General features: G+C 40.4%; 1 protein-coding gene across 2 annotated transcripts in view; it reads right to left on the reverse strand.

Annotated features, from left to right (window-relative positions):
* Positions 1 to 247: 247 nt before the first annotated feature.
* The window catches only part of LOC121388609 (carboxypeptidase B-like), a 47,927-nt gene continuing 23,042 nt past the window's right edge, over positions 248 to 25,132 (reverse strand). For both annotated transcript variants that reach the window (XM_041520019.1, XM_041520020.1), the window contains exons 2-12: positions 19,292 to 19,396; positions 16,354 to 16,429; positions 16,043 to 16,179; positions 15,001 to 15,097; positions 13,972 to 14,076; positions 8,980 to 9,084; positions 7,871 to 7,981; positions 3,919 to 4,012; positions 2,102 to 2,307; positions 1,295 to 1,367; positions 248 to 871 (exon numbers count right to left, since the gene is read on the reverse strand). In XM_041520019.1, the coding sequence (XP_041375953.1) occupies positions 261 to 871; positions 1,295 to 1,367; positions 2,102 to 2,307; positions 3,919 to 4,012; positions 7,871 to 7,981; positions 8,980 to 9,084; positions 13,972 to 14,076; positions 15,001 to 15,097; positions 16,043 to 16,179; positions 16,354 to 16,429; positions 19,292 to 19,377 (1,701 nt within the window). In that variant the 5' untranslated portion in view covers positions 19,378 to 19,396 and the 3' untranslated portion in view covers positions 248 to 260. The remainder of the gene's footprint in view (positions 872 to 1,294; positions 1,368 to 2,101; positions 2,308 to 3,918; positions 4,013 to 7,870; positions 7,982 to 8,979; positions 9,085 to 13,971; positions 14,077 to 15,000; positions 15,098 to 16,042; positions 16,180 to 16,353; positions 16,430 to 19,291; positions 19,397 to 25,132) is intronic.

Raw genomic sequence — 25,132 nt, forward strand, 5'->3', positions numbered from 1 at the left:
AGCCAGTGCACCACGACTGGTATGTCAAAGGCCGTGGTATGTGCTATTATGTTTGTGGGATGGGGCATATAAAAGATCCCTTGCTACTAATCGAAAAATGTAGCGGGTTTCCTCTATGACTGTGTCAAAATAACCATATGTTTGACATCCAATAGTCGATGATTAATAAATCAATGTGCTCTAATGGTGTCGTTAAAAAAACCCAATATATATATATTAAAACAACAAACAATACTGCAATCCCAACACAATATATAACTTTATTTGCTTCCCAATCGATTTATATGTTGCACAAACCACACGCGCATATGTTGTGGAAGAGCCGAGATATAATCGTTTAATCCGGAATGTGAGCTATAGACCACGTCGTTTCCAGATGACAAACTTGGATGGTTTGAAGAACCCAAAGCTTGCCTCGGTGCTGCCAAAGCTTGCCGCGATGGGGCCACAGCTTGCCGCGATGGTACCAAAGCTTGCCGCAGTGGTGCCAAAGCTTGCCGCGATGGTGCCCAGGCTTGCCGCGATGGTGCCCAGGCTTGCCGCGAAGGTGACAAAGCTTGTCGCGATGGCTGGGCACCATCACCGGAAGTTCGTACACCATCCCGTGATGCCCCAACAAAGTCAACACTTCCGCCATGCGCTGTGGCCGTGGCGTGCGCGTCTTTCTGGTGTTGCTTTCGGTCGAGATAGAGCGCCTGCGCCTTAATCCCGTTCCACGTGTCTCGAGCGATGGGCGATATTTCGTCGAAGGGTAGACTGAAGCCGAGGTAGCTGTTGGTCAAGGTGTCTCTGGGCGGCAGTTCCATGGTGTAGCTGTACTTGATACCCGCTGCTCCCTTGGCGTAGTCGTAGGATCCTCCTGCGGCAGGGTCTGTAAGTAAAGTGACGCAAAAACAAAACTAGTGATATAAAAAATAGTATGCCTTTGTCGTTAACACACCTTGGACTCTGTTTAGCACATAAGAAGAGTTTTATAATCAGCATGCATTATGTGGCTTTGGGCTCAGAATTCGACAAATCCGCTAGCCAGACGCTCGTGGCTAGTGCTTTATTAACATCGGACTAGTGACAAACGCAAATCCACTAGCCCGACGGGCTCATTTTGCCCGATCATCTCCATCGATTTTGAGCAAATGCCAAAATTTGCCCCAAAACTGGCCATTTAACCTTCCCCTCCCCACGACCCCCGTTTCACATGATTATGGATCGAGGGATGGAGGAGTCCGAATAATACTGAGGTACACATTACTTCAGTAGGTGAAATCTGTAAAAATATCAGCATAATATGACTTACAGAGAACCTCTGCCGATCGTCCGATGCTGTAGGAACGTGACATGCTTCTATTGGCAACCTGAGCGAGAAGATCCTGAAAACAAACACAGGTCTTTGTTATCACAAATGTGTACAATTACAGTTAAAACCGTTGTTTCTCGATAAACTAGTCGGGCAGATGGGCGAAATAATTGTTCACATCTTACTAATATATAGAGAATAATATCTCACAACGAATTGTTTTAAAATGTATCTAACGAGCTAACACAAGTTTGATACGTTTTTAAACAACGAGTTGTGAGATAAATGGTATCTAACGGACACGAATGTATTATTCTATTTCTGATATATCCTCAAAAACAGGTTTTAAGCAATTTTTTACATATTTTTGGACTAAACGTTATTTACAACCGTTGTACGTGTAACTAACTTACGCGTCACGGACCCATGATTATCAGGTTAACTATACGTCACAGTGGTGTTTTTCATTGGCTGCATGGCAGTGGTGACCTGGTCATCACCTAGGAGCAGCCAGTCGTATGTCTTGAAATTGTTAACACACGTACGTGTGTTAACAACCCATGTGTTATCAAAACTAATGCATGGTGTTCTTACCAACGGGTGTGTAAAATATATATATATATATATATATATATATATATATATATATATATATAGCACAAATCTTAATTACAGGATATGTATCAATGTCTTATATACAGAAAGAAAGTGGGTTTGAATCTACTTGAGTGTAGCTGCCCCATCAAATGCAATGTTTCATAACAAACTTTCTTATGTTTCATTTTAAGTATCAACACTGGTCCTCACCAGATCGCGTTCATCGGGCGCGGTTTCATTGCGGCTGTAGCCCCACGGGTAGAGCAAATACTGGCCGAAAGAGTGCATCGATAGGTACAGCTGGATCGTGTTGCCATGGGAACGTAGAAAATGTCCTAGGTGCCTGGACTCTGGCACGGAGAACGGTCCCGTCCCGGCAAAGACGTCTTCACAGGGTGCCAGACTGCCTCCAGTACCTGCAACAGATTGGTCATTATTCTAGGTCTGAGATACACGCAATTACTTTTATATGTAATGGGGCGAGACGTAGCCCAGTGGTAGAGCGCTCGCTTGATGCACGGTCGGTCTGGGATCAATCGTCATTGGGCTATTTCTCATTCCAACCAGTGCATCACGACTAGCACACACACACACGCGCACACACACACACACACACACACACACACACACACACACACACACTTTACTTTCTCCTTGCCCATTCATTGCCAAATTACCCAATTTCTAATTTTTGTATAAAATGGTCACAACATTTAGTATTTGGCTAATAAAATTTTCTTTAAATTAGCCACTTTTTAATAATTTTCAAACAAATGCTCTGGATATCTGAAAACTAGCTAGAACAGAATTCAATCTATTGTGACCCCTGTGACAGACGACACGCCACTGTGACAGGCAACGCAAAAAGCAAGGCAACAAGATTTTGTTGTATTTCATCAGTCTACAGGCTGGTAGGTACTAGGTTCGGATCCCAGTCGAGGCATGGGATTTTTAATCCAGATACCGACTCCAAACCCCGAGTGAGTGCTCCGCAAGACTCAATGGGTAGGTGTAAACCACTTGCACCGACCAGTGATCCATAACTCGTTCAACAAAGGCCATGGTTTGTGCTATCCTGCCTGTGGGAAGCGCAAATAAAAGATCCCTTGCTGCTAATCGGAAAGAGTAGCCCGTGTAGTGGCGACAGCGGGTTTCCTCTCAAAATCTGTGTGGTCCTTAACCATATGTCTGACGCCATATAACCGTGAATAAAACTATAAACTGTGGTCAGTTTTAAAAAAAATGCAGTGTAATGCTAGTATCGGACTATCAACTGTCAGCACAAAGTTGGCCAACTCGACGATTGCGTTGTAATTTCTCTAACTGTTGAGTTATACGACAAGAATCGAGTTATGAGAGCGCCCAGACTAGCAACTAGACAGTCTAGTCATAGAAACAAAGAAAGAAATGTTTTATTTAACGACGCACTCAACACATTTTATTTACGGTTATATGGCGTCAGACATATCGTTAAGACATGTTTAAAGACATGTTTTATTTAACGATGCACTCAACACATTTTATTTACTGTTATATGGTGTCAGACATATGGTTAAGACATCACAGATTAAAGACCACACGGATATTGAAAGAGGAACCCCGCTGTCGCCACTTCATAGGCTATTCTTTTCGATTAGCAGTAAGGGATCTTTTATATGCATCATAGAAAGGATAGTACATACCATGGGCTTTGTTACACCGGTTGTGAAGCACTGGCTAGAACGAGAACTAACCCAATGGGTCCACCGACGGGAATTGATCCCAGACCGACCCCGCATCAAGCGAACGCTTTACCACGGTGCTACGTCCCGCTCCTCTAGTCATAGAAGTCGTCAGAGAAGAAAGTTGACCAACTTTGTGCTGGCAGTTGGTAGTCTGAGTATAGCATAAAGTGGAAAAATAAATAAATTGATATTTGGAGTGACTATGGACAAGGCATGGACAAGCCGCAGTGACGCATAATTAGACACCAAACATCGATGTGATAAACGCCTACGACGTGAACACCGTTGTACCAATACACGTACTGGGGTCCCATTTGTAGTCGAAGTTCCGGTTCGCATCCACGCCCCTGCACATGCTGTCGATGTTGTAGCTTCGTGTTTTCCTCCACAGCCGATCCTGGGGGAAAAAACTCGGTGGTTATTCATGTTGGTATTAATGTACAGGAAATAGAGAATAATACATAAATGACGTAGGAGTTAAATATAAAACCAAGTTGAAGTAACCCATTTTCTTACACACCCGTCATTGAGAACACCATGAGTTATTTTTGGTTACACGTTGTTTTTAACACGCACGTGTGTTAACAATTTCAAAACATACGACTGGTTGCTCTTAGGTGATGACCAGGTTACCACTGTCATGCATCCAATGAAAAACTGCACTATGAAAATCGATTAGACTGTGACGTATAGTTAACCTGACATTCATGTGTCTGTGATGCGTAAGTCAGCTACAAGTGCAACGGCTGTAAATAACTTTTAGTCAAAAAAGATGTTAAAATTAGCTTAAAACCTGTTTTTTGAGGGTATGTAAGAAATAGAATAATACATTCTTGTCCGTTAGATACCATGTATCTCACAACGAGTTATTTAACGAGCGAAACCGAGTTTGATACGTTTTTAAACGAGACACATGATTGTCAGGTTAACTATGCGTCACAATGGAATCGATTTCCACCGTGCTGTTTTTTCATTACCTAGGAGCAGCCAGTCGTATGTCTTCAAATTGTTAACACACGTAAACAACATGTAAACAACTACGTGTTATCAAAAATAACACATGGTGTTCTTACCAACCGCTGTGTAAGAAACGATAGATACAAGATTGTCGACATTAACTCGTATGGGTTATTCCAGAAACCACCATACATCTATAGAGGGTGGCTAGTGGGTACCTTCGAAGGCAACGATTGTATTATTTACTGTATTATAGAACAAAATACTTGTTTATCGACACGTCAGTAGAGTTAAAACTATTTATAGTCTGTATCACTTGTCTGAGACAGAGGAAACCAGCTTCAACCAATAAACAATATGCATTTTCCAACCGCTGCAATTAAACAAATGTCCACAGCAACAACAAAAAACATGTTATAGAAAGAGAAAAAACCTGAATATAGTCCAAGGCAAAAAAGTGCCGTGAATAATTAAAAACTCTACGGCAATCTCCACGGCATTGCCGATTGCCGTGGGCAATAACAGGGGTTGATTTTCCACAGACAGAACAGCACACACCACGACCTTTGATGTACCTGCTTTTATCCCCATCTTAACCAGTGCATCACGACTGGTATATCAAAGACCGTGGTATACGCTGTCCTGTCTGTGGGAAAGTTCATATAAAAAAATCACTTGCTACTAATTTTAATGGGAAAATATAGCCGGTTTTCTTTGAAGACGGCTTGTCCGAATTACTTAATGTTTCACTTCCAAAAACAGATGATTAATTAATCAATGTGCTCTATTTTTTTAATTTGATATGCCAGTCATGGGGAGCTGGCTGGGACTGAACAATAACGATTCCGTCGAAGGCGATCGATCCTACTACCCTGCGAATCTCCCTTTCCAGGAGCGGGACGTAACCCAGTGGTAAACCTCTTACTTGATGCGCGGCCGGTCTAGGATCGATCCCTGTCGGTGGGCCTATTGGGCTATTGTTCCAGCCAGTGCGCCACAACAAAGGCTGTGGTATGTGCTATCTTGTCTGTGGGATGGTGCATATAAAAGATCCCTTGCTACTGATAGCAAAATGTAGCGGATTTCCTCTCTAAGACTATATGTCAAAATTACCAAATGATTGACATCCAATAGCCGTGGATTAATAACTCAATGTGCTCTAGTTGTGTCGTTAAACAAAATAAACGTTACCTCCCTTTACAGTTTACCTACATTCAAAGAGTAAATACTTATGGCGACCAACCTCGATGGAGCAATGGTTAAGCCATCGGATTACAGGCCGGTAGGTACAGGGTTCGTAGCCCGATACTGGCTTCAACCCAAAGCAATGGGTAAGTGTAATGCCACTACACCCTCTTCTCTCTCACTAACTACTAACCAACTAACAACTAACCCAATGTCCTGGACAGACAGCCCAGATAGCTGAGGTGTGTGCCCAGGACAGCGTGCTTGAACCTTAATTGGATATAAGCAGAAATTAAATAATTATGGCTGCGTTGCATAATTAGGAACACAGTGTGTGGGAGATAACTCTATCAGTTTTTTTCTCATTTGTTTTTGTCTGCGGCGTCTGCTGAATTGTTTCAATAAACATTCAGGCACGGCGGAGCAGAAGAGGTGGGGGGGGGGGGGGCTGGAGGGTGCTCTACACACCCCACTCCCACACCCCAATCAAAAATCAAATCTTGAATCAAGAATATTATTGGTAGTAAATCTTAAGGCAGAGATACATTTTACTTGTAAAAATGCAGGAAATTGCATTTCAGCACATCTAGTTTTTAAAATTGTATGGAGGAGCATACCCCCCCCCCCCCCGAACCCCCTAGAAACTTTGCTTTGCGCCCAAGATCTCAGTCAGCGTCGCCCCCCCCCCCCCCCCCCCCCCCACTCAATGTTTACATGCTTCCGCCGTGCCTGACATTTGGGTTTAGACTACATCTGAATTTTTGCAAATGTGCAGAAAACAGTTCACTGATAGTCGGATATTACATTAAAATATAATTAATTTTATTGGTGATTGTAAATGATTTATTTTTACTCCTCATTTTATGACCGAGTCACATATCCACCGTTTCGGGTATTTTGGTGCATGTAGTCACTAATGGTGAGCGGGATATAGCTCAGTGGGTAGAGACCTCGTCTGGGGTGTTTTGGACGTAGGGTCGATTGGTTCGTTGTTTTACCCGTCTCAACCAGTGCTCCACGACTGGTATCTACTGTCCTGCTTGTGGGGAAACAGCATATAAAAGATCCTAGGCTGATAATGTAGAGGGTTTTTTCAAAGACTTTAATGTCGGTATTAACAAAATGTTTGACATCCAATAAGCGATAATTTGAAAAAATAAATGTGCTCTAGTGGTGTCGTTAAACAAAACACTTTACCTAGTATAGTCACTTAAGTTTCTTCAAGTACGATCTGCTGGACACAGACTTCTTCCAAGGACACGAGATAACGGTTAACTGTTAATGGTTAGAGTTAAAGTGTGTTTGTTTAACGACACCACTAGAGCACATTCAAATATTAATCAACGGCTATTGGATGTCAAACATTTGTAATTCTGACATATAGTCTTTGAGAAGAAACCCGCTAAATTTGTTCATCAGCAGCAAGTGATTGTTTCTATGCACCATCCCACAAACCGGATATACCAGTCATGATGCACTGGCTGAAACGAGAAATAGCCACTGATGGGGATCGATCTTTGAGACAGGATAGCACATACCACGGCCTTCGATGTACTAGTCGTGATGTACTAGTCGTGGTGCACTAGCTGGAACGAGAAATAACCCAATGGGCCCACCGACGGGGATCGATCCTAGACCTACCGCGCATCAGGCGAACGCTTTATCGCTTCGCTACGTCCAACCCCTTGATTAGAGAGAAGCTGATACAGACAATTCACAAACGAACCTCGGCTAAAATAACTGGGCATGGGGGCTGTAAAAAAGGAGGAATAAGGACACAGTAATAAAAGATGTTTTCTAGCTAGAGGCAGTTTTATATTAAATAGGATTCTTTTTAATTCCCAAGTGGTTAGTATTATACAACAAACAATTTCTCGTTCCAACCAGTACACCACAACTGGACAAAGGCCGTGGTATGTGTTTTCCTCTGTCTGGGAAAGTGCATACAAAAGATTTCTTTGCTGCATTAGAAAAAAATGTAGCGGGTTTCCTCTGTTGACTACGAGTCAGAATTACCACGTTTTACATCCAATAGCCGATGATTAATTAATCGATGTGCTCCAGTGGTGTCGTTAAACAAAAAACAAACTTATACAACAAAAATTGGACTCACGTGGTCAAAAGTAAACTGGTATCCGTCTGGGTTCGCTACAGGCATGATGTACCAGTCAAACTTATCCAGCACCGCTGACACCGTGGGGTCCTTGGATGGGTTAAACGCCAGCTTGAATAAAAGAGAAATAACATTCATTAGCTGCTACTGGTGGTGTTTATGATAATGATGTTTGACTTCAGACAGAGACAGTAACTATGATATAACAATGGTAGTGCTGACACGGGAACAAATTTTAGTTTAGCCAATTTTCAGAAATATAGGAAGGAAGGAAATGTTTTATTTAACGACGCACTGAACACATTTTAATTACGGTTATATGGTTTGGGGGTGGAGCTTTTTTTATTTAATGACGCCACTCAACACATTTTATTTACGGTTATATGGCGTCAGACATATGGTTAAGGACCACACAGATATTGAGAGAGGAAACCCGCTGTCGCCACTTCATGGGCTACTCTTTTTCGATTAGCAGCAAGGGATCTTTTATATGCACCATCCCACAGACAGGGTAGTACATACTACGGCCTTTGATATGCCAGTCGTGGTGCACTGGTTGGAACAAGAAATATCCCACTGACAGGGATATATCCCAGACCGACCGCGCATCAAGTGAGCGCTTTACCACTTGGCTACATCCCGCCCCAGATGATGGTTGTGGTGATGATAATTATTATGACGTTGATAGTTATGACGATGATGATGATGATGATAGTGGTAGTGGTGATAACGATAATGAACATAGTGAGTGTCATGTTCATAATAAGGTGGCGGCTGGCATCAGTGGTGTCGTGGTTAAGCCATCGGACATAAGGCTGGTAGGTACTGGGTTCGAAGCCCGGTACCGGCTCCCACCTAGAGCGAGTTTTAACGAATTAATAGGTAGGTGTAAAGCCACTACACCCTCTTCTCTCTCACTAACAACTAACCCACTGTCCTGTACAGACAGCACAGATAGCTGAGGTGTGTGTGCCCATGGCAGCGTGATTGAACCTTAATTGGATATAAACACGAAAATAATCTAAAAGAAAGGGGGAGAAGGTAACGTATGGAGATGATGTTGGTGGTGATACACCGTATCGTGAAACACAGAGCTGAGACATTCTCACCTGGTAAATAATGTTGATGGCCGTGGCAGGAGCTATCCACTCGCGAGCGTGGATCCCGGCATCTATAAAGATTTCTGGTTTGTGTCGCCTCGACGACTTATAAATCTGAAATCACACAAAACTCTAGATATATATTGTTTATAAGATGATCTTATACATGAACACATATTGTAACTGCACCGATCGTAGTTATTAAACTGTGTGAAATGGTTTCAGTTATTTCAGCTTTGCACTCTTAACTTAAACATTACTAACACTTTCTGGTTTAAAGGGACATTCCTGAGTTTGCTGCATTGTAAGATGTTTCCGACTAATAAAATAGTTCTACGATTAAACTTACATATTAAGTATAATTGCCTGTTTAGAATATCAGTGTCTGTATATTCAATGCGTTTCTGGTCGTCGTAATATTTGTAAGGAGCCCAAAATGGATTCTGTTTTCAAATAATTTCGTACGTACGAAAAAAATATATTTTAGGAAATAAAATGAAATTTAACCGAATAAAAATATTAGAACGATCAGAAACACGTTTAATATATAGCCACTAATATTTTATGCAGAAACATATATTTGATATGTAATTACAATCGCTAAAAAGGCTGTGTTAGTCAATAACATCTTACAAGTTGCAGCAAACTCAGGAATGTCCCTTTAAGTTATTAATGTTGGTAAATTTAAAGAGACTAGCACTAGCAAGATCAAAATCCATCAAAATAAACACACATCCTCCTTTTTAAAATACTATCTTAGGTCTAACTACACAGATGTCATCTGCCATTGAAATCCATGTTAAATTGCCCAACTTCAAATGAAGATTGCAAACAGAACGGGTTCTCGTTGGTACTAACAACATACACCATTGGGAAAATACATTATATAGGCATTTATTTTCATTCCAAAATTGCGAACATGTCCGTCTCAGTGTTTTGCTATAAGACCGCATCTGGCTGTAGTACCGGTCCGAACAGGTGGTTCATTAACAGATTTACTCCGGCTTTCTCTTCCGCTATACATGTCCCAAAACGTCAATCTAATTAAAATCAGCTCCACTATTACATGTGGATCTAAAGACAGCCAGTTGGAGCTCATGTCCACCAATCAAAACCTTACTTGCAGAATCCTGCCAGTGATTTAAAACTAACAACACTGCGTAGTCCCCAATGTCCAGGTAACATTTCGTCTGTAAATAATAATTTAAATATTGACCAATCACACTTCGCCTTTTATAACGTTATTTGGGAGCATACAAATTCTAAAAATATCGGGCGAGTCTATTTTAGTGGCCGCAGTACAGCGAACCATACCAATACGTACGGGGTGGGTTATCAGTCTTCAATTTTACATTAAAAATTATTTATTTATTTATAAAATTAAAAAAACTAAATCAGTCTTCAGTTTTACATTACAAATTATTTATTTTATAAAATAAAACATGTTTTAAGGCATTCGTAATTCACACGAAACATGTCGTATACCCTCAGGATAATTCGGAATGTTTTCAAATTATTTTTAAATCACTGGCAGGATTCTGCAAGTAAGGTTTTGATTGGTGGACATGAGCTCCAAATGGCTGTCTTTAGATCCACATGTAATAGTGGAGCTAATTTTAATTAGATTGCCAAAACGTCAATGCACAATATTACAAAATAATATGGGCAAAATACAGCCAGAAGGCTTATCATTAAACATACAAATTGTTTTAATCCATCCCCAGTTCCTAGAAGTGAATATGTGAACACAACATACGTCACAATTAGGAACCATAGTGGACCATGATGAATGAATTTTCACCCGGAAGTGAATTGTGTAGTGAGACCTTAGCTCAACATGCTTTAAATACAAAGAATTTTACGGATAAATACATTTAGAATGACGCTTGGCTGCAGTATTTCAAATTTCATTTTGCCGTTCGAAGAAATAATAAATTCATTATGTACGAAATTATTTTAGATAAAAATCAATATTGAGATACTAGAAAACACTACGATGTCCAGAAATGCATTGGTTATAGAGATACGCCCTACTCTGAGCAAAATGGTGTTGGTATATTGTAGTTTTAATAATGTAAACATGGCTTCAAACTCAGGACAGTCGCTTTAATGTTTTGTGCGTGTTAGGGGAGTTTATTCGTGTGTGTTGATGGTGGGGGGTTTTGTGTTTTCGTTTTTGTTTGTTTTTGTCGATTCGTTGAGGTTTTGGAGGGTTGGCATTGTTTTGGTTGGGGGGGGGTTGTTGGGGGGGTGATTTTGTTTTGTTTTGCTTGGTTTTTACTCTTTTGTTTTGTTTTTGTTGGTGTCGTTATTTTGTTTTTGGGTTTTTATTTCTTTTCTTTTCTTTTTCCGGAGGGGGGGGGGGGGGGCTGGATGTTGGTCGTCCTTGTGCTTGTAGTAACCCAAACTGGATTGAACCTCCCGATAATTTCGTAAGTACGAAAGAATGTAAAATAAGAACTGAAATAAAGTCTGAGCTATAAACAAACATTAAAAATAAACTTCTAACACGCTCTGTGTATGCAGAAACTGATATACAAGGAACTGTACTTAATATGTCATTTTACTCCATAAAAAGGGATTTATCAGTCGGAAACGTCTTACAACAGCTGCGAATTTAGTTCCTTTAAACAAACATTCAATTTGTATTTGTTGTTTTGTTTCTGTTGTTGCTTGGGGAAACATTTTTAGACACGGGCGTATCCAGAGGGGGCCATGCCCCTTCCCAATCACACCTCTGTTTTCCACATCACCTTTTATATTTACCTGTCGCCCCATAACAGGTGTAAAAGACAGTAAGAATGCTCACCCCCCCCCCCCCCCCACCCCCACCCCACACACACACACCCTCCCCACCCCGGCCACGCCGTCCTCCTTTCCCAATGTGGGTGGCCTCCAATATAAAATCCTGACTATGTCAATGGTTTTAGCACAATACAAAATATGCTCATTGATAAAACATGGATTACGCTAGCGAAAATACGTCGGTCGTATAGGTATATATATCCAGATGTTACATAAGATTTATTACAGACCGACACATAATATAAAGCCAAACTCGGGGCCGGGGTTTTCACGGTGCGATCCATAGCATTTTTTTTTTAAAAATATAAATACCATCGCATCGGTATTTTAGAACGCCTAAATCGTAATACAATCATATAATTATATTATGGTCAATCGCAAGGGATGGTTAAACAAAACAAGAAAGGAGTGTATCAACATCACCCCACGATAACGACAACAGTATCGTGTTGCATTTCCGTTGCAGACCTTTTCCCGTGTGTGTGGCAGGGATGAGGGGTGATTTCATATATAACAAACGTTACGTATAATTGGTTATTAATTTGTGGTGTAAATGACATCCATTCTGTTCAAAAATAAAGGATTGGTAGCTCTTCAATAGAGGGTTGTTTTTATCAACACCACCTCCGATATTAAATAATTCCATTATGTTTGAGATATCGAGAAACGGCGATCTTAACATCTGACATGTATCGAACGTAACTATTGTCGTCATCAACAACAGAGATTATACAGGCCTCCTAGTGCAGCAAATAAACCTCAAACATAGAGTGTTTGGTGCACTTTAATGGTACAAGCACGATATTTGGCACCTTGGTTCTGTATACCGTAACGTGCAGGCACAGCGGAAGCAAGTAGAGGGGTAGGAGCTGAGTGAGATCTAAGGCGCAAAGCAAAGTTGCTAGGGGTTCGGGGGTATACTCCCTCGTACAATTATGAAAACTAGACATCCTGAAATGCAGTTTCCTGAATTTTTACAAGTAAAATTCATCTCTGTCTTAACATATATTACCAATAATATTTTTAATTCGGAATTATTGGGGTGGGGTGGGGGGGGGGGGGGGGGGGGGGGGGGGGAGCCCCCTGCTTCGCCGTGCCTGCCGTAACGGTCATTTCAAGATCGGGACCCATCTTGAAGTCACAAACCGGCCTCGGTGGCGCAGTGGTTAAGCCATCGGACTACACGCTGGTAGGTACAGGGTTCGCAGCTCGGTACCTGCCTCCCACCCATCTTGGTCAGATAGCTGAGGTGTGAACCCGGGACAGCGTGCTTGAACCTTAATTGGATATAAGCACAAAAATAAGTTGAAATAAATAAATAAAATCACATGTATTGAGCTTGGCGGCCATTTTGAATTTTGCTATATGTGAAGCCTATTTTTCTCTGGTGTAGGTATCATAAAAAAATAGCCGCCTTTTCAGATAAATTATAAGTTAGTAAACGGTGGTAAGGTGGTTGAGTCAAAGGGGCAGGACGTAGCCTTGTAATAAAGCGCTCACCTAATGCGCGGTCGGTCTAGGATCGATCCTCGTCGGTGGGTCCATTGGGTTATTTCTCGTTCCAGCCAGTGCATCACGACTGGTATTATCAAAGATCGTGGTATATGCTATCCTGTTTGTGGGATGGTGCTACTAATGGGATAATGCAGCGGAGTTCCTGTCTAAGACTATCAGAATTACCAAATGTTCGACATTCAATAACCAATGATTCATAAATTTATCGTGCTCTAGTCGTGTCGTTAAACAAAACAAACAAACTTGCTGTTTCAAAATCGAGAGTAAGGGCAATAACACCACTATCTAAAAGCAAAACAAAACAATCTGAAACGTAGACCTGCTAAACTTTAACTTTAACCATTTCCACCACCACCACCACCCCCCCCCCCCCCCCCACCACCCCCCGCCCCCCCCCCCCCCCCCCCCCCCCCCCCCCCCCTATTTTATGACCTTATTTTGAGCTAAGTAAGGGAGCGGCCGTATAAAGTTGTTTTCTTTTGAGCCCAGCTCCAAGTTCAGCCAGCGAACGTTTCGCTAACTTTTGCAAACTATTTGACTGGTCCCCGACGTCGCCATTTGGTTTAACGTGAAGCGCATAAACCAGTCTGGAGCGCGTTTTTCTACTCGGTCTGGCTGAACTCGGCCCTGGTGGTTCTCGGAGACCGTGGTTGTGTACGGATATTGAATAGAGAAGGTTACCTTGGCAACAATGAGGTCTCGACCCTCCGACGACTTGCCGATGGAGAAGAGGTTTACATTTGGCTCAGTTCGACTGCTCTTCACTTTCGACAGGAACTGCTCAATCTGAAAATAAACACAAACAGAATAGACATGAAAGGAACAGCAACAGCTTGAACATTTTAAAGCCATAGATATTATGATGAATTTTTAAATGGATTTGTTTCAAAATAGAGAGTGAAGACAATAAAACTATCCTCTAAAGAAAATTAAAAACTGGAACTTAGACCTGTTATGTATTAATATATAAGTTGTATAAAATCGCAAAACATAGTAATCTAAGGGAATGATAAAAAGTCGAGTTCTGCTATGACAAAAAGTCGGTTTCTATTAATAAGTAAGGAAAGATTAAAAGTCTGTTTCTATTAACTTGAGGCAAAAATGAAAAGTCGGTTTGTACTATTTCTACTAACTTAATGGTATCATAAAACGTCGGTTTCAGCCAACTTGAAGGATTGACAAAACGTCGGTTTCTACTAACTTGAGAGTGATAAAAAGTTGGTTTCTACTGACTTGAAGATATAATAAAAGTCGGTTTCTACTATCCTGAGGGAAAGATAAAAAGTCGATTGCTACTGATTTGAGAGAATGGCAAAATGTTGGTTTTTACTATCTTGATGGAATGATAAAAGTCGGTTTTTACTAACTTGGAGAAAATATGTTTTAAAATCGGCTTCTACTAACTTGAGCGAATGATAAAAAGTCGGTTTCTACTAATTTGAGGAAATGATAAAAAGTCAGTTTCTACTAACGAAGGAATGATAAAAAGTCGGTTTCTACTAACTTAAGGAAATGATAAAAAGTCGGTTTCTACTAATTTGAGGAAATGATAAAAAGTCGGTTTCTACTGAATCGAGGAAATGATAAAAAGTCGGTTTCTACCAACTTGAGGAAATGATAAAAGTCGGTTTCTACTAACTTGAGGAAATGATAAAAAGTCGGTTTCTACTAAATTGAGGGAATGATAAAAAAAAGTCGGTTTCTACTAACTTGAGGAAATGATAAAAAGTCGGTTGTGTATTCGTGCAGTGCGGACATTGATCTCTTCCTTCTACGACGAATATGTTGCCTCTCCTTGGTCAGTAGTCTGAAACGTGGTATAACAGACAATAATATTATGACAATGCTTGACATAACTAGCGGAAGTAAATCGCTTTTGGTGTATAGCAGAAAAACACAATATAACTTGTAATGGGTATATTCAAAAAATCAATGTCTTTCTTATTTTGATGAATGTCATGATTATATTATTAATCTCAGTATATATATATATATGTATATATATATATATATATATATATATATATATATATATATATATATATATATATATATATATAGGATACTCACCGAATGTCTTGTGATATCATAATTTATCAACGAGTGCTGGTAAATTATGATATCATAAGACACGAAGGGGTATTCTTTTTATCATGCATTATCATTCTTTCCATTTGCGACAATTGTAAACAATGTCGGTAATGTGGGTTGAATGTCATTATATTTGGCAGCGGTAGGCTCGTTAACAGAACGACAGTGGCGTGACGTCACTAATGATCGGTTTAGCATGGAAATGTACACAGTGACGTAACAAAAATAAGCGATATCGCCTTAGTATATAAGTAGATATCGCAAGTTATAGTGCCAGCGATATCTCGTACAAAAGTTTTTAATGGATGATTTAATGGTGGTAGTAGTAGTAGTAGTAGTAGTAGCAGTAGTAGTAGTAGTAATTGTCGTTGTTGTTGTTGTTGTAATAGTAGTAGATGGTTGGTGATGATGAAGTTGATGATGATGGATTATGATGATGGTTGTGGTGGTGGTGATGATGATGATGATGAAGATCATGATGATATAGAAAAGGGAAGAAAATGAGAAGATGAGTATGATAAAAAGAAGAAGAAAAAGAAGAAGATGATGATGATGATGATGATGATGATGATGATGGTGGTGGTATTACGAACAGGAGAAACCTCTTTTCGTATCGAATGTTGTATGTATCAGCTATTTTGGTCTTATCAGACAAACTCACCTTTCAACGTCATCCACTAAGACTGTGAAATGGAGGCCGTACTCCGCTAACTTTTCTATGAATACTTTGATGTCTTTGGGTTGTACCATGACGTCATAGTTTTCGCCTGCCCAATGAGGCTCATGCCAAACATCGAGCTGTAACAAAAATCTAAAACATCAGCATGTTTGATTACCTTGGTTGGTGTTAAAGTACTATTATTGTACCTTCAGTTAAACAAACATACCATTTTCAATCAAATTCGTTTCATTCACTCATATGTGCATGTGTGTACGTGCGTGTGTATTAAAACTATAAAGTAGAAAACTTACCTTTATCAGTTTTTCTATATTTTTCAATGCTTGTATATGTTTGTCTGTTGAAGGAATAATTCGGAAGACTCTAAACCTGTAAGTTAAATCAGAAACCAGTCGTTACCTTTGACCTCTGATATATGAATACAACATGGATCCTAATTAAGTCGAGAAATACCACAAAAACCGCTGGTTTGTTTTATTGAAGGGGAAGGGGGTGCAATCATGATTCATAAATGTTACCCTGCAAAGCCGTAGGCACCGGGACGTGGGCATGTGCCATCCCCATTTGAGGCCATAGCTACTAATGAAAAAATGTAACAGGCTCCATCTCTATGACTGTCGAAATGACCATATGTTTAAAGGAATGCTAAAGCAAGGCTTTTGGACTGGTGTGCATATTCAACGATACATAATGCACATTATTGCTTAATATCAACAAGTATAATCGTATAGTTAATTAATAAAACGATTAAATGTGACGGCTATTATATATAACGGGCGCAGCCATTTTGTACCAGTGAATACGCCCTCTGGCGAGCTGGTGGTTACGTAATACCTAACGTGTCACGTCAAGAATTAGTCTTCGAACTGAAGAAACAAAACATACCTGATTTTTCGCGGATGCATCGCATTGTTCTGTAATAATATCTATCCCAGTAACACAGCAACGTGTATATGTGGTTTATTTTTAATACAAAATAAAAAACCCACCATTGTCAAAGTGTTGAAATAACTGTATTATATTTTGTATATAAATTAACCTACGTACTGAAATAATAGTCGGAGTGTTTTCTTGGTTAATTGGTCTTTTCTTTTCTTTCCGTGGCCTTTACCTGTGGTTCTTGATTGGCAGGTGTATATTTAGACGGTCCCTCGACAGTGTCTAGACACACTAAAAAGACGTGCCTCTTTTATTAAGATTACAGGGTATTGTGTGATAACCTCAAATCGTAATGGACTTTCCCAGCTTTATTACTGTAAAGCCATCGGACTACAGGCTGGTAGGTACTGAGTTCGGATCCCAGTCGAGGCATGGGATTTTTAATCCAGATACCGACTCCAAACCCTGAGTGTGTGCTCCGCAAGGCTTAATGGGTAGGTGTAAACCACATGCACCGACCAGTGATCCATAACTGGTTCAACAAAGGCCATGGTTTGTGCTATCCTGCCTGTGGGAAGTGCAAATAAAATATCCCTTGCTGCCTGTCGAAAAAAGAGTAGCCTATGTGGCGACAGCGGGTTTCCTCTTAAAAACAGTGTCAAAATGACCATATGTTTGACGTCCAATAGCCGATGATAAGATAAAAAAAATCAATGTACTCTAGTGGCGTCGTTAAATAAAACAAACTTTACTTTATTACTGTAAGTAATTCTGTAAAACCCTTGATTAAGTAGACTTTCCCATCTAAAATCACAAAACTGACCAATTACATAGTCAAGGAGAAAAGAAAATTATCACTTGGGTATCGTGAGTGATCGTTTTTGCTCGAACGTATTCTACCAATAGGCCAAATAATATGCATTTTTTCTTTGGATTTTTTAAAAGAAAAAATACTATAACTCCATTTCGTTATATTGATGCAGATTGAAATATATTTAGTTAAATAGTTTATTATACTATCAAGTCATTTATGTTGTTTTACAAGTCAGGTTGATGAAAGCGAAGCGCCTTGTCGTAAATTAGAACATTTGTTTACACTGTGCATAACAGAGAAGTTGGACCTGAGCTGATGTCACTTCGCTCCAAGCTATACCACCGGACGTCACAAAAACGAAACAAAATGGCTGCCCCCAGTTAGCAGGAATAATCACGGGGTTTTTTTATTAATTCTAAAATTACGCGTTTTTCATTTGTTAAAGTGTCAGTATGTGTTGGTGGTCCGGGTATGCATCTTTCCAACACATAAGGCTCTTGTTGGAGTTTAGTCTACCTTTAATATCCAATAGCCGATGATAAATAAATCAATGTGCTCTAGTGGTGTCGTTAAACAAAACAAACTTTTTCTTTTCTACTAGAATATTATATATATATATATATCTACTAGAATATTATATATATATATATATATATATATATATATATATATATATATATATATATATATATATATATATATATATATATATATATATATATATATAATATTCTAGTAGAAAAGATATGTTTAATATACATGTGCACAGTCACACCCAACATCACCCCAATCCCCACCCTCGTCCCATTTGTCCTGTGCCTCCTACTTCACATATTGTTCTTACATCAATTTCTTGTTATATAAAACTGTCCCACCAGCTTCGATCATCAATAAGCTTTTGACCATTACATGGGGCATTCCTCAAAGGATAATTTAGTGTATTTAATAGATGTTCGAATTAGAGGGCGTTCAACGTAATTAGAAAATAAAAAATAGATATCAAATGGGGAGGGAAGAGATGCAGTCAGCTAAATATATTTCGAATTTTAAAAGAGTAGCAGCAGCAGTAAGACAGAATAATTAAGGGAGGAAATGTTTTATTTAGCGACGCACTCAACACATTTTATTTACGGTTATATGGCGTCGGACATATGGTTAAGGACCACACAGACATTAAGTGAGAAAACCCTCCGTCGCCACTTCATGGGCTACTCTTTTCGATTAGCAGCAAGGGATCTATTATATGCACCATCCCATAGACAGGATAGCACATACCATGGCATTTGATGTACCAGTCGTGGTGCACTGGCTGGAACGAGAAATAGCCCAATGGGCCCACTAACGAGGATCGATCCCAAACCGACCGCGCACCAAGTGAGCGCTTTACTACTGGACTACGTCTCGCCCAGACGTTAAAAGAAGATGATGATGATGACAATATGTTGCAAAACCATGGGCTTTTTACATTTGTACTTTTTTTTTAAACTTTCAATTTAAAAAACAAAATTAAAATTAATTATTTGCGAAATATAACTTACCCATCATAATGAGTAATGTGTTGTTCTGTGTTGGCAGCAAAACAGCATGCGACGCCTGCCAGGAAAATCACGTAATACCGCGCCATGACCAGTGGTCTGGGTTTTCTGAAATAGTAAGCAAAATGGCCATTTAACAGGGTATAGGGTGTATACTACCAAATCAAATCCCATAGACGACAATAGTAACATATGTGGCTAAAACTCCAACCTGAAGAATATCAATCAACCACGGATATAGGTACTACCACCCTTCACCCTTGAAGTGAATCAGAAGAAAAAAATGGGGTCAAGCTGCTCATTTCAGAAATAACGGGTAGCGTCTATGACGTCTTTTTACAGGTATCCCATACATGTTTCAAGCACAAGGCTACTTGACACAGTGGTACTAGATGAAATAAAATAGCATATTTTTTTACCCAGATGAAACTGTTTTTGCTTTACAACTAACACACTCACATTTGTCATCAATCACAGGACTTGTTGTGTTCACTTCTCCATCAAAAGTTCGGTGCACCTCGAACTTTGACACAGCCGGAAGTTATTTGGTTTAGAACTACCTGTAAGGTCTATAGTCCGTCCCACAGGTATTGCATTTTTTTAATACTATGAAATTTACTACAAGTTATTTATTTCCGAGCCGATTGATTTGTAAATTGCACACACAAATTGTATTTCTTTGTTATTTCCAAAACACTTTTACTTTTCTTCTTAAGTCAAACCAAACAAAACACATTTTAATAGCATGATGGGACGGACTATAGGTTCATGGCCCTTGTAATTCAAATCGTTCTTGTGTACATATAATTATAACAGATTGTGTAATCGAAAGTTCATCGGTGATCAAATTACAACCGATTCCCAACACAAATTGGTATACATAAAAGGTGCCCTGTCGGTAGAAATAGTCTCTGCGTTGACAGCAACGTTTTCCATCACCTTCTCCAGACCAAGAGTCGATTGATGATTATGTTGGACACCACATATCCACAATTTAAAATGTGCATGCGTGTAGTCAGGCCAGTAGGAAGTGTATGTGAATGGGACACGCTATAGTACGGTGCAGCACAAGCACATTTTAGATTGGGGTTTGGGGATGGGAATATATAGTAGGACAGACAGCCGTACTCTGATCAAAATCCTGGGGGGTTCACTACTTTTTATAAACAAATGAAACACTAAACAAATTAAACCCTGAAAAAAGTACGATTCTAAGGGGACAACTGCCGCCCATGCCCCCCTCCCCTCCCCCCCCCCCCAATTAAATATGTTCGACCTCATGAAGAGGAGCTCATGGCTCCTGGCTCCAACACCTCTACCCTCAGGTGCCTACAAAGCACGTAACAAAGTCACAGACCCTCGTTTGAACTCGTGAAATGAGAACTGCAGTGGAGCCGAGTTTGAACCGAGTTTAAAACGCGAATCAGGTTTAAACCGGCGACGAGAAATAAAGTTTGTTTTGTTTTGTTTAACGACACCACTAGAACAGATTGATTAATCAATCATCGGCTATTGGATGTCAAACATTGGGTAATTCTTAGTCATCAGAGGAAACCCCTACATTTATTTTTTGTAATGCAGCGAAGGATATTTTATATGCACTTTCCCACAGACAGGATAGCACATACCATGGCATTTGATATACCATGCATGGTGCACTGGCTGGAACGAGAAATAGCCCAATGGGCCCACCGACGGAGATCAATCCCAAACCGACCGCGCATCAAACGAGCGCTTTACCACCATGGTATCTGCTGTCCTGTCTGTGGCATGGTTCATATAAAAGATCCATGGCTACTAATGTAGCGGGTTTCATCTAAGACTATATGTCAAAACTGCCAAATGTTTGACATCCTTTAGTCTTCATAACCGTTACTTCTCAGAGGTACGTGCCTTTTTAGAATTATGAAAAAGTAATTTCGCGGTATTACAAACACCAGGATGACCAGACACACTCGGAACTGGCCTCGGTGGCGTCGTGGTTAAGCCATCGGACGTAAGGCTGGTCAGTACAGGGTTCGCAGCCCGGTTCCGGCTCCCACCCAGAGCGAGTTTTTAAGGGCTCAGTGGGTAGGTGTAAGACCACTACGCCCTATTCTCTCTCACTTACCAACTAACCCACTGTCCTGGACAGACAGCCTAGACAGTTGAGGTTTGTGCCCAGGACAGTGTGCTTGAACCTTAATTGGATATAAGCACGAAAGTATGTTGACATGAAATGAACACACGGAAATCAATAATCTAAACAAATATGCCTTTAATTTCCTCTAAAAATGGCGCGTGTTGCATTATAAATAACTGCTATGCGCGTGTGAATATATAACTTGTGAATCACTGTTTAAACTAGTGGTGACACCTACTGCAAGATTAACGTGTTACGCTAAAGATAACTCGATAACTGCTATGCGCTTGTGAATATATAACTTGTGAATCACTGTTTAAAATAGTGGTGACACCTACTGCAAGATTAACGTGTGTTAAGCTAAAGGTAAGTCGGTCCGTTTGCAAAATTGTACGAAACTACTTGTTAAAATTCTGATATAATTGATGGCATTAGTGTTTTCCCAAGCTTGTTTCAGCATGGTGCGGCAACATGCCTCAATAGTATAGCGCCATCTTGCCTTAATCAGCACTATGCTGCCCTGAGATTAAACAAGACATTTTAAATAATTAATTCTATAAGTTGCCTTTATAAAACACACAGAAATGTATTATTAATTAATAAAATATGCCTGTTATATATTTTTGTCATCCATTTATTAAAGCAAGCACAGTAATTACGTTTTGTTTTTTGTTTTATTTGTGGGGTATTTTTTTTTTTTTTTGGGGGGGGGGTGTTCGATTTTTTTCTTCAATGATAACAAGTGTACTGAAAATGGTGAAAATGCCCCAGAGGTATTTAGCCTTGCCAAATTTCTATGGAAATCATTACCATGTAGTCGTGTTTTTCTGGGATCGATCCCTGTCGGTGGTCCCATTGGGCTATTTTTTTTGTCCAGCCAGTGCACCACGACTGGTATATCAAAAGCCGTGGTAAGTGTTATCCTGTCTGTGGGATGATGCATATTGCTGCTAATCGAAAAGAGTAGCCCATGAAGTGGCGACAGCGGGTTTCCTCTCTCAATATCTGTGTGGTCCTTAACCATATGTCCGACGAGATATAGCCGTAAATAAAATGTGTTGAGTGCGTCGTTAAATAAAACATTTCCTTGCTTTAACATTAATTCACTCAGTCGTCCCATGGCTAAGCTGGACAGATCATGGGCGGATCCAGGAAATATTTTTAGGGGGGGACCAAAAAAGAAGGGCACATTGACTCGTCAAAAGGGCACCTTACTACAAGTTTTGATATTTACAATTAATATGAATTCCTACAGTTCTACGTCATAATATACTAGCAATAATGAAGTAAATTGGCGTCACTCGCGTTAGAACCTCAATGGGGCCCCATTGAGACTCAATAACACGGACACATATCTGCAAGCTTGCGCATGTACACGAAAATCTTGATTTCATTTATCTACAATATAATTATTGTTTACTTAAAAAAAAAAAAAATCTACAAACAAAAAGGGCACTTGGACATTTTGAGGGCACTTGAACAATTTTTTGGGGGGACGCGTCCCCCTGGTCCTTCCCCCCCCCCCCCCCCCCCCCACCTTGGATCCGCCCATGCCGGACTGTGTGTAATCGCAGTGGTCAGCTGGCGGAATCTCGAGTACGTGTTAAGTGTACACTCTACAGCAAGTGGACCGGATTTCAGCGTATCAAAGTAAAACCAGTTCTGCTTACTAGGCTGGAATTCACCTCGGTGCACTTGACTGACTTTGTCATGTATGTACAGTTAACCAATCTGTTCCGACAGTGTAGATTTAATATCATTAAGAGAAAGACTACTACTAGTTCAGCCATGATCGTAGCAGGGTAGCCCAGGTGTGTGTGTGTGTGTGTGTGTGTGTGTGTGTGTGTGTGTGTGTGGTGTCTGTGTGTGTGTGTGGTGTATGTGTGTGTGTGTGTGTGGTGTCTGTGTATGAGTGTTGTGTGTGTCACTCTCCCCCTCTCTCACCCCACAGACAGGATAATATATACCACAGCCTTTGTTACACCAGTTGTGGAGCACTGGCTGGAACGAGAAGTAATAAAGTGCCAAATGTTTGTTTCAACCGTAGATAAAGTAAATTATTTAACAATTAAATGCCTTCTACCTGTTTCTAAGATCAGCACTATAAAAGATATATTTAAACTTTCTAATGAATGTGCCACTGCACGTGATATTCTGCGTCCACTGCACGTGATATTCTGCGTCCACTGCACGTGATATTCTGCATCCACTGCACGTGATATTCTGCGTCCACTGCACGTGATATTCTGCGTCCACTGCACGTGATATTCTGCGTCCACTGCACGTGATATTCTGCATCCACTGCACGTGATATTCTGCGTCCACTGCATGTGATATTCTGCGTCCACTGCACGTGATATTCTGCGTGCTTCATTGCTCGACTCGTGGGTCCACCATTTTGTAGCTTTTTTTGGTTAACGTAATTGGAGTTTTCTGCTGGCGTTGGAGGCTGAATGCTACGACGTTTCTCGTTTTAACAGGTTTCAAGACAGGGTGGGTTCTTTTTCAAAAGGATTCGTTTCCTCTGTGAAATCTGAACCGGCCATCTGACTACAGGCTGGTAGGTACAGTGTTCGCAGCCCGGTACCGGCTCCAACCCAGAGCGAGTTCTAAAGGACTCAATGGGTAGATGTAAGGCCACTACACCCTATTCTCTCTCACTAACCACTAACCAACTAACAACTAACCCACTGTCCTGGACAGACAGCCCAGATAGCTGAGATGTATGTGTTCAGGACAGCGTGCTTGAACCTTAATTGGATATAAGCACGAAAATAAGTTGAAATGAATGAATGTTATTTGTCCAGCTGATGTTTGGCCATTCTGAAGAACGCATTGACTGTACGCATTTAGTCCCTACCTATCCCAGCCTGTCCTAGCAGCACTACTTGACTAGAAGAAACAAAAGGAAAGCGGTATCGACCGCACAACTACACCAACCATGACGATTGATTCTCTTTCGTTCCGTAGCCCAGTGGTAAAGCGCTCACTTGATGCGCGATCGGTTTGGGATCGATCCCCGTCGGTGGGCCCATTGGGCTATTTCTCCTTCCAACCTGTGTAACACGACTGGTATATCAAAGGCCGTGGTTTATGTACATTCAAAAACTATACCTATTGACTCTAGAGGTGTGTTTGGGGTTGTTGGGTTTTTTTTTTTTTTTTTTTTGGGGGGGGGGGGGTTAGGGGTTGTGTTTTGGTTGGGGGGTTTTTTTTTTTTTTTTTTTTTTTTGATTTTTTTTTTGACGGATTACAACCCATCTCGTCTTAACGGCAATCATGAAAGTTAAAAGTTTGTTTTGTTTAACGACACCACTAGAGCACATCATCAGTTATTGGATGTCAAACATTTGGTAATTCTGACACGTAGTCCAGCAGCAAGGGATCTTTTATATGCACTTTCCCACAGACAGGAAAAAGCACATACCACGGCTTTCACCAGTTGTGCTGCACTGACTGGAACGAGGGAAAAATTAATGAGTTAAATGGATCCACCCAGGCGGTTCGATCCTCCAGCGCAAGCACCTCAGGCGAGCACTTAACAGACTACGTGGACACATAATTATACTGTACTTTAAACTTTTTAACTTTAAACAATCAACATCGCTAGGTAATTAACCAAGATAGGAAGCCGTTAATTATAACCCTTCTCTTTCAGCGTTCTCATTGGTTCAACCCAGCCAATCACGGATTAGGAGCACCGCCTGTACATAACTGTTAAT

This window comes from Gigantopelta aegis, chromosome 14 (assembly GCF_016097555.1).
Source record: "Gigantopelta aegis isolate Gae_Host chromosome 14, Gae_host_genome, whole genome shotgun sequence".
Lineage (NCBI taxonomy): Eukaryota > Metazoa > Mollusca > Gastropoda > Neomphalida > Peltospiridae > Gigantopelta > Gigantopelta aegis.